Raw genomic sequence first — 16,517 nt, 5'->3', positions numbered from 1 at the left:
ATTACCGTTTTTCCGAGAAACCGCCATACTGAAGTGAGCCAAAGAAACTTTGTATGGCTTTTATAAAACAAACTATTTGGATTTAAGTTTAAGACAACTTAAAATCTGAGAAATAACATAATAATAATAGTAGTAAATGTGGTTATAGTTACGGATTTATAAAACTTTATCTAGAAGCTTACCTTCTGTAATATGGATGTATTTATTCTGAAGTTGCATACGGTATTTGGGGTCCTACTGTATAACTTTGTTGTCTCCTAACTTGTGGGCTCTTACTGGGCACTGTAGGTCGTGCTTCTTGAGATAGAAGATTGCTCATAGTTGTGCATAAGAGTCCTCAGTTAGCCGTAGAGTGCAGTGCCTCAGCACTTCCCTGCCTGCTGGTAAAGTCCTAGTCCCCAGTTCACATAGCTGAGCTGTGGAATTCAGACAGTATAAATGTGCACAAACTGCCCGCTGCATAGAACTTGCTCTGTAAAATTGCCTCTTACTGGAATTAGTTTGGGGAAAGGTCTTTGACGATTTTGTTCTTCAGATAATGCTTTAGTTTTGCAAGAATCAGTGGAAGCTGTTGTATATGTTGCCATGAGATTGAAAACCTGATGTGTTTGCTGGTTGATTCGCTTTTTGGAAATCATCTCTTCTCTTTTCATTGCCTTTGGGGGAAAAAAATGACAAACCTCAGCTTTTATTTAACTAGTAAATCTTGTCTGAAAGAAGTAATTGTGATTTGCAGGAAAGTTGTTCACCGAGTCTACATGCAAATCATCACACTTTTTCCCTCATGACTTCCTCCCCGCCGCCATGGTCCCCCATCCCCAAACGACCTAACTCTGATGAGCTCTGCTCTAGCAGATGGAGTTCCTAGGCTTATGTGTGGTGAGACAGGGTGGTTGCATTTCTTCTGGCCTAATGGACTGGGCCACGACAGGAGCCAGAGCCTTGGGAGACAAGGGAGCTCTTAGATGCTGTGTCACATCCCTGTGCTGTGACCCCTTGCATCTTTACTAGAAACATGTGTTTTCATTTCCTGTACTGGATTTCTTGATCACTTGTTAATGTAGGACAACTTAAGGGTCTCTTAGAGGAGGCTACTATCCTTAGTCTGAAAACTTTGGTTGTTGACATTTTACTTTTGCCTCTGTTCAGTCAACAAGTACATCTGTTCAATGCACTAGTTGTTCAGTGATTACTATAACAGCATTTGAAGTTAACAAATTGTAAATTCTCCCGAAATAAGTTGTTTGTAGTCTACTTTGCTTTTGTTACATATGAATATAAATCTTATACTTGGCTGTCATCTAATTCCTGGGTAATTTTGCTCACATTAGCTGTGTTTGGCTGTAGAGACAGATTTTCATAGCTTGTGAGAGAGGACAAGGTTGCTGAAGGTATCTCAGTGTTTTTTAGTGCTTTCCTATGGTGTTTATTTGTATCTGGTCATTTTGAGGCACCATTGTCCAGCCTTTCAGATCTGTCAGTATTAAAACCAATTGTGCTGGAGTTTTTTGTTGGTGTCCAAATGTTGTTTCTTTGGCATGATTGAGTAGAGGACAAATTGTTTTAGTCTCCCAAAATTAACTTTTTTTTATTTGCCTTGCTATTATGTAAACATTGGAAATGTTCTTTCTGCTATTACATTATTTCTCAGAACTTTAGGCATCTTTCGTTCCTTGATCATTTTGTGTTTGAGTACTCTGTCAATATTCAGTAATAATATGCTCTCCTATTTTTGGAGCAGCATTTTCCTAACAAGATACTTGTGTTTGAATGAGCTGTGTCGCTGCCGTGGAAATGGTCTTCACTAGAAATTTAGTTAATAAAGCTTAGCTGTGTAAAGATGTTTCCCTTCTGTATCTTTTGTTTTCATAAGTAACTTTTCACATACAACTCTTAATGTCTATTCACTATGTAAAGTGGTGTCAGAGTTGTGCTATTTTTACTTTGCTCTGTATGAATGACTTTTGTGCAAAGTAAAGATTAGATATTAAGGTGGGAAACTGAGAAGAGTTGAAACAAGTCACTAGTATTCCTGAATTGTGATGTGAGGAGTCTTTAAAAATATATTAGAGGTTGAAATATAACACTTTATTCTTTAGTTTTCCAGACAGGGTTTTTCTTTGTAGCCCTTACTGTCGTGGAACTTGCTTTGTAGACCAGGCTAGCCTTGACTTCAAAGAAGATCCGCCTACCTCTGCCTCCTGAGTGCTGGAATTAAAGGCTTGTGTCACCACACCTAGCCAACAATTTGTTCTTATTTTTCATCCTGGACATTTATTTTCATTTTCTTTAGCCTTTATCTATAATAAAGGATCTGATTCCGAGTGCATGTGCTCTATGATAGAGTTGACACAATGCTTGTGTGCAGGGTTTCTAAAATCAGACTGGCTGGCATTTCATCCTGTTTCTGCCACATTCTGTAGGTCCTTGGGCATCAGTGTCAACTCTTAGGCTTTGCTTCTTCTTTGAAATGCAAGTTGTAATACATCTCCTAAGGGTTCTGGCAAGGGTATGTACCTGGTGCAGTCCCAAGAATAGGGCCTTGCACATGTAAACAAGCTACTGAATGTGGTCCCTCTCATTGATGGACTTCATGTAGCAATAAGAGAAGGCTTCTTCATTGATTCTATGATTTATTTGAGAGAAAATAGATATGTTTCTCTGATCTGGCAGTTTAGGCATCTGTATATTTCTTTCTTTTGGGGGGGTGTCAGAAGGGAAGCAGTGTTCCAGTAAGCTGTGGTAAAGTGAGAAAGTGCGCTCTTCAGGGTCACAAGTCAACACTGATGACCCTTCTTTATCCAGAAGAGTTTACATTGTCCTCAGTACTTAACTCGCTCAGATCTAGAAAAATCATTGATAGCTCAAAACCGAGATGATTGCAACACAGTTCATCAGTGTAACCCCGGGTAGACCCCCTTCCTTCAGCATCTTGACCTTATCCCCCAAATGTTTCACAACCTGACAAAGCAGCACCACTAGCTAGGGACCAAGCATTCAAACATGTGAAATTGTAGGGGACATTTTACATCAAACCATGAATTATCTCTTAACTCACAGCTGTTGAACAAAGTTGACCCTAAAATGTGAAAGAAGCCACAGGTGTAATGTGAAAATGGGAAGAAAGGATAGAAGAGATTTAATTTAGTTTTACCTGTTGTCAGTATGGGTTCTGAAAAAGAAAGGGGGTGGGAACTAGTAAACCTCACTTTAGTAAAGTTAGCCCAAAGCAGAGAAGGGTGGCCAAAGCTAGTCTGACCTACTTTTAGGATTTATGTGAAAAGAGGTGCTATTATTCTTATACCTTTAGCCTTTTAAAAACATAATCATAACTATTAAAAACATATTCAAATATGAGGGAATGTTCTGAAATGTGTTAGTAAAGTACTTGTGCAGTGTAATCATATTGTTAAAGAAAAATGTTCTCTATAAAGAAATCCATATTTTTCTAGGAGAAGTTTGATATGACTTTTCTCCGTGTCTATTTGAAATTTTGATGACTTCCATTCAAACTCATAAACAGTGATCACATGTATGGGTGGTGGACGGCTGGAAGGGCACCAGTTAAACTGAAGTCTGTACTGTGCTTGGAAATACTGGAAAGGCCAGCAACACCAGTTACTTCCATTGTCTGGGAAATGTGGCTCTGAAACTCAGAAAACAGTTACTTTAAACAAGTTTACTGTTTCCTAGGATTTCCACTTAAACAGAGTAAATTTGGAAGAATCTGCAGGAGTGGAAAATTCTCCAGCTGGTGCTAGACCAAAGAGGAAAAACAAGAAGTCTTACGATTTAACTCCAGTTGATAAATTTTGGCAGAAACATAAAGGAAGGTAAATGAGAAAATATCGGTAATTAAATGTTTATATTTTAAACAGAACTGAAGGGCTGCCTGACCTAGGACACATGCAAAGTTCATTGACACAATCAGTGACAGCATTAATTGATTGTGTCATAGATGCATTGTCAGTGTTACTCCATTTCTTTTTTATTTTTTTTAAATTGGGGTGTATTTGGAGAATTTTAAATACCAATATACTTTTTCACTGATACTATGTATGAACAATACGTTGTTACAGAAGTTGTCATTATTTGTTCATATTTTACTTTGATCATGAGTCAAAACTGAAAAAAACAAATGAATTCCCATGTGCCAGGCTATACCACTCCAGATTCATACCTAAATGCTTCCATATGCTACCACAAAGACACTTACACCTCCCTGTTATTGATACTCCAATCACAATACCAAGGAAACAGCACTAGATTACATGTCCACCAATAGACAAACGGTTGATAAAAGCATCATGTACACATACATAATGGAATCTTATTTAACCGTAAAGAAGGAATTTCTTCTTGACTTCTAGCTCCTTAGTTGTTTGTAGGGCAACTTCTTTTCAAAACACTCACCCTGAACATTGCACAGGTCTTTCTGACATCGACTGCTGGCTCACGGACCTGTCTTTCATGTGACCGTGTGATAGAAAAACTTTATGGTTGTATTTTTCCTTTTTGCTCCATGTTGTGCCTCATACAAACTCCATACTATATACATGGGGAGGCAGAGCCTGTGTCTAAAGTCAGAGACTTCTTCAGTCGTAAGAAACAGTGAGTGAAAAGATTACAGTGGTTTGCCGCATGACGTAGAGCAGTATGAACATCCCAATGCTGTGTCCTTTTCAAGTACTTGATGGGTCAGTCACTGCTCTAAAAATTGCCTGTTATGTCCAGAGAAATTTTAAACAGAGCAAACTTTATTTATTCAAGGAATAACTGCTTTTCGTTAATGATTTTGGAAGCATTTTAAATGTCTAAAAAGATACAGGTCTATCTCTGTCCTTGATGCGTGTGGTTTCAGGCCTCAGCTTCCATTGCATTTATAGAGCAGTAGCATATAGCTATAGCTTAACATGCTGGAGGGTTTTGTATGTTTAAAATTTTTTATACTTAGAACTTAAAAAAAGAAAAAGAAAAGAAAGCCATGTGGCAGTAACAAAGATTTGGCTTCTCAGCAGGAAGCTGTTACTGTCTTTTTCTGACTATGGTGCTTTGATGTACTATTAAAATTTTTAAATAATATTCTTTACTTTGGAATTCAGTGTCTACATTTTCTTCTGTAATGGTGGCATACATGAAATTACATATCATCAAAGAGGCATTAAGAGAATATGGAGATGTTAGAAGTATTCTTTTTAACCAGGAAAGATACTAAGAGTACTAAATTAAGGATGCTTTTTTTTTTTAAATGTTGTCATTATAGTTGAATGGCTCCTCTGATATCTGCCAATTTTGGTGGTAATATTTATTTAATGCTTAAATATTCTTATTTGTCTTTCTTTGATTTTCAGTCATGTAAGTAAATAGTAAAACACATTTTTTAGACAATATATAGTTGAAGAGAATTAATATTTCATTAATGAAAAGGCTAGAAGTAAAATTTAAGTTCATTCAGATTTCTGATTATAATACACATGTTAAAATTGCATAGTTATATTTGTTTGCTGTTTTCTACCCATTTTATATATAAAATATATTCAAACCTCTTAAGTGTTTTTAAAGTAATAATCTTGTATATATTAAAAAACACACATGCAAAACATGAATCTTTTGCTCTCATACTCAGAGTTAATCTTGCACAATGTATTTCAGTCCATTCCCAGAAGTCGCAGAATCAGTTCAACAAGAACTAGAATCCTACAGAGCACAAGAAGATGAGGTCAAACGACTAAAGAGCATTATGGTAAGAGCCTGTTTGCATCCTGGGCACGAAGGTAAAGAAGGACATGGAAGAGGTTAACAAAAGTGTCTACTTCCTTCCCCTCATTAAAGTTCAAGGCTGTTTATTACTTGAATAACAACATAGTTACTATCAACTTACTTACGGGTGTTTGTTTTTGAGGAACTGTCTCATACTGTAGTATAGGCTAGCCCCTGACTTCTGACAGTTCTGCCTAAGTCACCCCACCCAGATTTGGTATTCTTTTTCAAAAACAAATCTAAATATTAAGAGAAAACTGTATTTTAAAGAATGTGTTGTGATCTGAAATAATACAAGGAGTAGTATTTACAGAGATATGTACCCCAGGATCTCTCATTCTTGCATATTGTGGACAGACGGACTTCGGCTGTGAGACTGAGTCCTGCCTACAGCAAATATCCTGGCATTTCTTGTTTGACAGTGCCAGCCAATCCTTTACTTACTCTCCTGCTAAACTGGCGGCTACTAGAACCTTTCAGCACTTGTCTAAAGGAATGTTCATGCTAGGTTGACACAATTTATTATTGCTTATCCACAATCTTTGGGGTGTGTTGACTTCTGCTGAGTCCTGGCGAAGTTAAAGTTCTAAGAGCCTTTCATCACTTCCCAGGGACTAGAAGGAGAGGATGAAGGAGCCATCAGCATGCTGTCTGATAACACTGCTAAGCTCACATCAGCTGTCAGGTGAGCAGTCTTCCCGATGGTGAGAGTTAAAAATCATTAATATTGTTAACAGTAGGCAACATTAGGTATTAGCAGTTGTGCCTGTGCATTTGAAGAACGGAATGCTCTGAGCACATTTAGCTGATTTCTTTTCCTCTCAGATACAGCAAGTAACTGCCTCTCTGAATAGTTAGAAATTTCCAATTCAAGTGATTTTACTAGGAAAATAATATTGTCATAAAGTGGGCCAGTCGTTGTTAATTTTGCTATTGCTACCACTATTTTCTTAATTCAATTGAAACAAGTTTTCAGTACTTCTAAAATTATAGGTAAAAACATGTTCCCATTACTGTTTTATTCTAAACCCCTAAATGTTGGAAGCAGAATATGAAACTATAGAAATAATGTGTTGGCACAAGACTATCATACGATACTGTTGACCTGTATTTTTAAAGTGACGCATATGGCATGTGATCAAGCCTGGAGCTCTAGCTGAATTGACAGCTTAACTTGTCACTTTGGGTCAGTGTTCTGAGTTTCCTCATGAAGCACCAGGCAAGAGTTTTATTGAGGTCTGCATTGCTTTCTTAGAAATTTTGTGGTTAATTTTCAATTTTTTGTAACTTATAGTTCTTTGCCAGAACTCCTTGAAAAAAAAAGACTTATTGATCTCCATACAAATGTTGCCACTGCTGTTTTAGAACACATAAAGGTAAATGCAACTTTTTCCCTCCACAATCCTCTGATGTATGTTCATATCTCATTGAGTGTCTGTTAACATTGTAAGGTGTAATTCCAGGAAGCAGCAGCCCTGTGCTCACTTTCTGCAAGTGAGGGAATCTCAGAACCCAGGAAGACCACTTTTCTAACTAGTAGTTGGGCTGTGATGCTGTCAGTGCTGCAGAATCTCAACAATGTCTCTACACATACTGTGCTTACTCTATAGTAAACAGCCATGTATCTAGCCACCATCAGTGCAGATTTCTAAATCCATTTTGGCTGTTGTTTTTTGTGATTGACATGGTTTTACAGTGTGACTCAGGCTGACCTCAAACTCACTGTCCCTCTGCCTCAGCCCAATATGTGCCGTCGTTACTGCTTTTCTCTCCCTTCTTGCCATCATGGACCAAGGTCCAGTGGTTCTAAATCAGCATTTCCTAACCATGATGTAATATCAGCTGGTGGTCTAATTTTAAATTTTTCTAATAGTCACATTAAATGGGCAAAATAAGTAAAATTTATTTTAGTATATTGAACACAGTCATTAATGTCCAAGATATTAGTGTTTCAACACATACTCTGTTTAGAACATGGAATACTTTGTATCCTTTTATATAGATATAAACCATAATCGTGAAGTCATCAATGTTTGTGCTAGTGTCTCCACTTCCTTATGCTGAGGCTCTGCTAACTGATAAAAGCTGCTGCCCCTGTTGCTCTAAGGTCACTGTCTCCTGCAGAGATAGCATACTGTGTAAAACCAGCGGAAAAGCTCTTCTTTTCTCCTGTAGAAAAGGAGGCTGCCTGCCGGGCTAAGTGTAAGATGGTAAAAAGTTAACTCCCTGAACTAATAAAATAGAAATCCTGTTATTTATCTAATAAAGTAAAATTATCTGATTAAATCCTTATGATCCATTCAACAAACATTTTTGACTATAAAAAATAAATTCTAGGGGCTAGAGAGGTGACTCTGTTAAGAGACTTGTTGCTCTGGTAGAGGTTCCAGCCCCCAACATGGTGTAGGTCACAGCCATATGTAACTTCAGTTCCAGAGATCTGATGCCCTTTCTGAGCCTCTGAGGGCACACAAGTGGTGCACACATGCAGGCAAACACTCCTACACATAAAATAAAGTGATCATTAAAAACTAGTGGTGCACAGACACACACGCAGGCAAACACTCCTACACGTAAATAAAAGTAATTAAAAAAAACATGGTATATGACTGTTGTTCATAGGTCTGTGAATGCTTTGAGGCTTAACACTCTTCCCTTTTCTTTGCCTTATAGATTTAGCTTCATTATTAAAAGTTTAATAATTATATATTATTTTCTGACTTTTTGTAGCTCTAAAGGTCAGGAAAATGCCAAGATCTCCTCCTGTTATTAAACTAGGTTGCTTGATCCCAAGTAGCTAATTGCACCTATAGAAAATTTGGGTTCTGTTTTATATATCTCATGAATGTATCCTTCCACCAAATATCTTTATGAATATACTCTTTAATAGTAGGTTAGACTAGAACATTTTGTTTTAGAACATTTTGGTTAAAGTAACATATTTATTCAGCCATGTTTATTGAGTGACTATTTGGTCATGCTCTAAAAATAGTCTAGTAAACAAAACAATTCCTTCCTTATTGTATAGTTTATACCACAACGAAAATAAAGTAAATATAGTGGAGAAAGGGTGTCAAACAGTGGTGTTAGAAGACCAAAGCAGCAAAGCAGACCAATAAAAGAGGCTACAAAAACAGCCGCAGGCCAGGTCTGAGGTGTTTGAACAGCCAGTTAGGGGAGATCGCAGAGACGGCCATTCTAGGCAGGGGGAGGAGGTGTAAAGCAGTGGGCATGTTTGAGGACCTGGAGACTCCAGTGCTTCACTGAGGAGATGGGGATAGGATAGGAGTCCAACAGGTACGCATTTCAGTATGATGGAGTCACGTGATGTTTGTTTCAAGTGGTGAGTGTGTTGAGGGAGAGGCAGAGAAAAATGGTGCCATATAAAGTACAATTTGCATGTGACGTCCTTGTGATTGTCATTTCACACTCTGATTTGGATACATTTTCAGAATTGGTTTATTCCAGTAGAAGGCGTCTCATAGTAAGATAGTTTACTATGCCATCATTCCTGACCTAAGCAGTTGTACTTGAAAGACCCTGTGGTTTTAGGAAAGTGTGTTGCCTAGGGTTGTTGATTGTTTAGAAGGGGCATCTTAGGCTAGAAGCTAAGTTGTCAGTCAAGAACTAACATGCTTTATATTTTAAAAGACTTGTATACAAGCAACCCGGTTGATAACAATCAGGAAATAGGAAAGCCATCTGTACTAGAAAGAAAACCATTAAAGCAGAGGTTTAAAACGCAGATTATGTAAAATAAATAAGCATTCAACAATAATTCTTTACTAGATCAAAGGGAACTACCAGGGCCACTTAAACCCCCAAAAGATTAGTAAACTTCATTGAGAATATTTTGCCAATCCTTATCCAGCTAGAGTGGCTTTTAATGTTCCACTGAAAAATTACAGGCGATGGCCAGGACATCTAAAGAGATTGGTTTCTGTGTGTCCTGCCTCAGAAAATAGGGGATATATAAAGCAGCTGTAATTTAAACGCGTGTGTATGTGTGTACATTTATGTGCACATATACATACACATAAGTAAAACAGCAACAGTCAAATATTGAAAGAAATGTTCTATGCTGTTTCTTCAGAAAGGAGATGTGCTTTGCAAAACGAATAGTCATGTATTGACTTCCTGTTCCTGCTTAGTTGGTCTAGGTGCAAATTGATTTTAATGTCTTCGGATGAATTAGAGTTGTATTGAGTAAATCACGCATGTACGAGTTATCCTGATAAAACAAATTCTACTAAAATATATAGAAAATAGATTTACAAAAAAATTTAAATTTTTTGTCTGTCAAGAGCCCTCTTTTAATGTTGGTCATCTTTTTTATGTTCCTAACCAGTAAGTACGTTTTTATTAACCAAAATATTATACTTTTTGTGGAGTTCTCAGAGCATTCTGTATGTGAGATCTAGAAATTACTCATAACTAAAAGTACACCACTTGACAGACATTGCCCTTCTCCCCAACACATGGATACTACTCTTCCAGTCTGTCACCATAAAGTTTGACGTTTTAGTTTTCACATACAAGCATGTTAGGTTGTCTCTGGTTCATTTGACAGCATAAAGTTCTCCAATTCCATCCATTATATACAGCTTTCCTATACCTTCCATGCTCATTGTAAGTGCAGGGCTTCATAGTCCTCACAATAAATTTTAAGCACATGCTAAGTCGTCTTTGTATGCTCTCTTCTTTTTGCATTGATTTATATAATAAACATGAAGAAATGAGAAGGGAAAGTTTCAAAGGTACAGACATTTTCTGATATTTTACAAATACCTTTATTAACTTAGCCTTTCTGTTTATTGTACTTTTTTTAATGTGTCTTTGAGTGTTTTTTGATATTTTTATTTACGTATTTGTGTGTATGTTCACATTCATGCTGGTGCCCTCAGAGACCACAGAAGAAGGCATCAGGTCTCCCGGAACTGGAGTTACAAGTAGTTGTGAGCTGTCAGCTGAGGGTTCTGGGAACTGAACTTGGTTCTCTACAAAAGCAGGGGACACTCTTACTTGCTGAGCCATCTCTCCAGTGCCACATCTTTGGATTTTAATTAGAGTGATTTTAAGTTTGCCTGAGGAAAAAAGAAAAGAGAAGATTGAACTTGCCTAGCATGTGTGAGGCCATAGAGTCAATCAGTGCCATGAGGTGGGATGGGGTTGAAATGTAAAAACAGTTCCTGAGTACCCTGCCACTCACGTCTATAGTTTCTCCATTACTAATAGTTTGCATTGGTGTGGCATGTTTGGTAAATCAGTATTGATAGTCATACATTCTTGTTAGCTAAAGTCCTTCGTTTGCCTTGGGGTTCATTTTTGTATTGTATATTCCTTAAGTTTTGATGAACATATGATAACAAGTGTCTACTATTACAGGATCATGTGGGATACTCAGGGCCCTAAAGTCACCTGACCCATTGTTTGTCTTTACTTCTCCCCATACCTGCATCTTCTGCTAGAGACCTGACAACCATTGATCTTTGTACTGTTTCTGTAGTGTCGCATTTCCTAAAATGCTATGTCAGAGTGTTATAGTGCATGGCCTTTTCAGATTGGCCTCTTTCACTTAACATGCACTTAAGATTCCTCTCATTTTTTCATGGCTTTTAGCCCCTTAGTTTTATTTCTGAATAGTATTCTGTTGTGTTGTGTGGTGGTGTTTTGCATTCCCTCTAGCAATAAATGAAAGGTGTGTTCTGTATCCCTCTCAGCATCTCATAGTCAGTGTTCTGGAATTGGCCATTCTAACAGGTATGTCATGATATCTCATCATTTTATTTGCATTTTCTTGATGACATATGGCACATCTTTTCATATGCTGCTTTTCTGGTAGAGTGTCATTCATGGATCATGCCTTTGGTAGTATATCTGAAAACTCATTACTATATTCAAGACTATCCTTATTTTCTTATAATAGACAGGATTTTTCTCCATCTTCTATTTGTTTTAGATTTTGCTGTATGTATGTTCCCTTTCAGTATGTGTCTAGATTTGTGTGTGACTGTTTACTTGTCTGAACACTATTGAAAAGACTGTTTTAATTGTGTATTTCTGTGGTTCCTTTTTGAGGGTCTCTTTTCTCTTACAGTGATCTATTGGTCAATTATTTCATCAATACCATGTCCTAATGATTATGGTAGCTTCTCAAATCTTGTAGTCAAGTAATTATTGATATCTACACAATAACTGACTGAGCTTTATATTGGAATCTAAGTCTTTGGGTCAAACCAGGAAGGACTGGCAAGTGACAATATTGGATGTTTTTCTCTGTGATCCTTTCTTAGAGTTTTTGATGCTAATATAATTGGTACAGTTTTACTTTAGGATTTCAGTTCATGCTGGCATATAACCTTATATCCTACAATTTTGTCATTATTTGCTTATTAGTTCCAAGACTTTTGATGTTACTTCTTTAGGCAGTATTGTCCTCTGAAACAGAAAGTTTTCTTGCATCCTACTCATTGAGTATGCCTTTTTTTTCCTTCCTTTTTTTAAAATTTAAATTAAAACAATCTTATTTTACATATCAATCCCAGTTCCCTCTCCCTCCCATCCTCTCAGCCCCCCATCCCCCTATGGGGGATCATCAAAGTTTGTCACATCAGTTGGGGCAGGGCCTAGGTCCTCCCCCCTTGTATCCAGGCTGAGAGAGTATCCCTCCTTGGGGGAATGGGCTCCCAAAGTCCATTTGTGCACTAGGGATAAATACTGGTTGCTCTGCCAGAGGTTGCATAGACTGCCCAGGCCTCCTAACTGTCACCTACTTTCAGGGAGCCTGGTTTGGTCCTATGCTGGTTCCCCAACTGTCTGGCTAGGGTCCATGATGTCCTACTTTCTCAGGTCAGCTGTTTCTGTGGGTTTCCCCACCATGGTCTTGACCCCTTTGCTCGTCATTCCTCCATCTCTACAACTGGATTCCAGGAGTTCAGCTCAGTGCTTAGCTGTGAGTGTCTGCCTCTGCTTCTATCAGCCACTGGATGAAGGCTCTAGGATGGCATATAAGGTAGTCATCAATCTCATTATAGGGGAAGGGCTTTTAAGGTAGCCTCTCCATTATTGCTTAGATTCTTAGTTGGGGCCATCCTTGTGGATCTCTGGACATTTCCCTAGTGCCAGATTTCTCTTTAAACCTATGGCTCCGTGTATTAAGGCATTTCTTTTCTTGCTCTCCGTCTCTATTCTTCCCCCAACTCAGTCTTCCTGATCCCTCAAAATTACCTTTCCTTCATCATTTCTGATTTAGTAATCTGTCCCTTCTTCTTGGGTTTCTTGCTATGGCTACAGGCACATCAGTGTAACTGGTCTTTTCAAAGAATCAGCTTTTGGCTCCTATGATTTTTGTCTTCATTTTTTGTTTGTTTTTCCCCAGATCTTCTGCTGCTTTCATTGTGATTTTCTCTCCTTTTTCTAGGTTTAAGTATTCAACACATTGAATATGTTTAAACAGTTTCTGGAAACTTTAGCTGTTTATATATTTTTATAATAAAACATTATCAATAATTAATATTTATTATTGTTATTTCAAACAAGACAATGCATTTCTAGAAGATCAAGTCCAAAGAAGAATAGAAGGATGTATAAATTCAGCTTCTGTTACCTAATTTCTATTAAGGGCCTTATTAAAAATCTGTTACTACTTTTAAAGGACAATAACATATTTTCATAAAACAATATCATTAATTAATATTTTCATAGAAACAGTATTATTAAATTTAATTGTACTTAAATTTTAAATATTTATCTGTAAAGATCATTTTGTATACATTTACATTTTTATTACAGATTCTTGTAAATAGGATTAAAATTTGAAGTAGAAATTAGTATATTAAATAAATTTATACATTGAAGTTGTTTTCATATTTTGAAGCAGATTTAGAGCAGCCTCCACAAATGGCACGTCAAATAAAGAGATTAGAAACTCAAGATAGATGCTGGGGGAGGTGTCCGAGAGGGAAAAGCGAGTGCCAGCTTAGGAAAGTGAAGATCAAGTCCCCGTAACCCATTTAAAGCCAGGCACAGGTGCGTACGTCTGTGATCATGGTCCACGGTACTGCTACCTTGAGATGGGAGGTGGAGATAGGGGAGTGCTCAGAAACTCCCAGGTCAGTTATGCGACTGTGTGCAGCAGCCTTTAACAAAAGAGAGCCTGTCTCAAGGCGGAAGGTGAGGACCAACACTGGAGTTGCCCTCTGACCAACACAGCACACCACACACCTGCACTCTCATCCATAATTGTGGCATGCATACACAAAAAAGAAATGCAGAATAGTTTCTAAGGATTTGCATATATGTCTGAATTTTCTGGCCACCAATATTTTTTACGTATAGGGTGGTATAATTGAAGAAAATTTTTACCACTGCCTGGCTGACAAAGGTTTTATAAAAAATACTGCCAGGCGTTGGTGGTGCATACCTTTAATCCCAGCCCTCAGGAGGCAGAGGCAGGAGGATCTCTGTGAGTTCCAGGCCAGGCTGGTCTACAGGGGTAGTTCCTGGACAGGCTCCAAAGCAATACAGAGAAACTCTGTCTCGAAAAACAAAATATAAAATAAAATAAAAAATATGACTTCGCCAACATGGGGGTTATATGCCTTTAATTTCAGCACTACAGAAACAGAGACAGATGGTAGATTTCAGTGAGTTTGAAGATAGACTTGTCTACATAACTTGTTCCAGGCCAGCCAAGGCTACATAATGAAACATTGTGTTCACTGTGTTTAAATAGATTAGTGTAGCATATTTATGTATATATATGTATAATTATATGTTTGTTTACATTGTGTCTTAATCTGGAGTAAATTGTGTAATGTAAAAATGCAGTGTTTAATGATATTCACATTTATGGATTTCATGTGGCTGGTTTGTGAGGCAACTTTAATGTTAATATTAAAATACAATTTAATGAGAGAAGTTCCTAATTTATTAAGGTGGTATAGTCTAAGCTTATAGCCTTCTAATTCTTCTTATACTAAGAACAGGATTTTGGGTTCCTAAGGTAGAAAGATTGCCTATTCTTTAAATAATAATAACAGATTTTCAGTAGGACCCTTAATAGAAGCTAGGTAACAGGAGTTGAAGTTAATACATTCTTCGTTGGGCTTGACATTCTAGAAATGCATTGTTCTGAGAGAACAATGCCTGTGTTTAGAAACAAGATGGTCAACTAGTGAGGCTGATCGTCTCATAGAAACTGAGAAATCTTACCAGATACCTCACTTTAACAGTGTGCTGCCCTGTCTCTGAGGAAAAGGAGGTAAAGAAGAAAGGATTGATCTACTCAGCACTGAAACACATGAGAGAGAAAGATACTTGTGGGAGCAGTGCAGAGAGAGAGAGAGAGACAGGCTCCGCTGATTTCGTCTCTGCTGTGTTCATTGCACAGCACGTGTTTGTGACGACGCTGTGTGCCACGGTGCACATGTGGAGCATAGAGAATTCATGACATCCCACTATGTGGGCTTCAGGAACCACTGAGTCACCAGGCTTGATAGCAAGTGTCGTTAGCCAAGGAACCATCTTGCTAGCCCCAGTTTTAGTTTATCTGTGTGAGTGTTCATGACTTTAAAACTGTGGTCTTGTGTTCCACTGCACAGGGGTGGGCTGAAAAGACCTCTACTGTTTCCTGGTGCTCACACATGAAATCCTCCCCTCAGTCTACCCTATGCAAATGTCTCTATTCCCTTGTGTCCTGGGATGATCTAACTGAAAACTACTGGTTATGTGTCTCCAAGTCACTTCAAAACTCAGTTCAAAAGCAAAATACAAACAAAAAGACTTGAAAATAAGGGAGCTTGCTTGTTGGAAAAACCATTAGAAATAATATAAGTAGGCTACTTTCTGTCCAGCTGGGGTCAAATGTGTGAACCACATACCGCAAAAGTAAACGAACGCACAACCAAAAATATAAAACTAAGAAGCTAAACTGTATTTAAATAAACACTTGTTTATAAATTTGATTATTAAAAAATAAGATGGCTCAGAGGTTAACAGCGCTGACTGCTCTTCCAGAGGTCCTGAGTTCAATTCCCAGCAACCACATGGTGGCTCACAACCATCTGTAATGAGATCTGGTTCTCTCTTCTGGCATGCAGACATAAATGGAAGCAGGATGTTGTATTAATAAATAAATATTAAAAAAAGATTTAAAAAAAAATAAAAAAATAGAAACTTGTTAGCAAGAGACTCTTACTATATTTTTATTACTTACTATGTTTTCGCATAATGTTTATTTTGAAACAGGCAAGAAAACTGGATGTATATTTTGAATATGAAGAAAAAATAATGAGCAAGACTACTCTGGATAAATCCCTCCTAGATGTCATATCCGACCCTGATGGTACGTGCCATAAATTTGAGACCATTTACAGGGATGAATCCTAGCATTTCAGTCCAGACAACATTCAACTAGAATTATGCTGTCAGTCAGTCCTAATTGCAGGATAATTAAATGAGCTAACTTCTGCTGAAAAATTTAACATAGCAGTTCTTAAAATGGAAAAATGATTTCTAATTTAGCTTTCCTTTGGTAATATTTGCAAATATTTTATACTCGTGTCTTTAATGTGGGGTAGATAGACATCAATTTCCACTTTTTCCAGGAAGCTTTAAATGAATGACATTGAAACCAAGTATCTTCAGGGAATGTTTTCTACTTCATTTTGGTTTGTCAGGTAGCATATTGTAGCTAAAACTGAATTCTACTTTAAATGTTTGGGAAATGTGCTTTTAAGAACAATGTGGAGTGCGTC

The 16,517-nt window shown here is 37.5% G+C and overlaps 1 protein-coding gene across 2 annotated transcripts in view; it reads left to right on the top strand.

The window, feature by feature from the left end:
- Scfd1 (sec1 family domain containing 1) overlaps positions 1-16,517 on the top strand; it is a 78,232-nt gene that overhangs the window by 37,027 nt on the left and 24,688 nt on the right. For both annotated transcript variants that reach the window (XM_040743129.1, XM_040743130.1), the window contains exons 11-15: positions 3,694-3,833; positions 5,653-5,743; positions 6,372-6,445; positions 7,055-7,136; positions 16,009-16,105. In XM_040743129.1, the coding sequence (XP_040599063.1) occupies positions 3,694-3,833; positions 5,653-5,743; positions 6,372-6,445; positions 7,055-7,136; positions 16,009-16,105 (484 nt within the window). The remainder of the gene's footprint in view (positions 1-3,693; positions 3,834-5,652; positions 5,744-6,371; positions 6,446-7,054; positions 7,137-16,008; positions 16,106-16,517) is intronic.

This window comes from Mesocricetus auratus, unplaced genomic scaffold (genome assembly GCF_017639785.1).
Source record: "Mesocricetus auratus isolate SY011 unplaced genomic scaffold, BCM_Maur_2.0 Super-Scaffold_15014, whole genome shotgun sequence".
NCBI lineage: Eukaryota > Metazoa > Chordata > Mammalia > Rodentia > Cricetidae > Mesocricetus > Mesocricetus auratus.
This window is presented reverse-complemented; position numbering and strand designations above follow the sequence as displayed.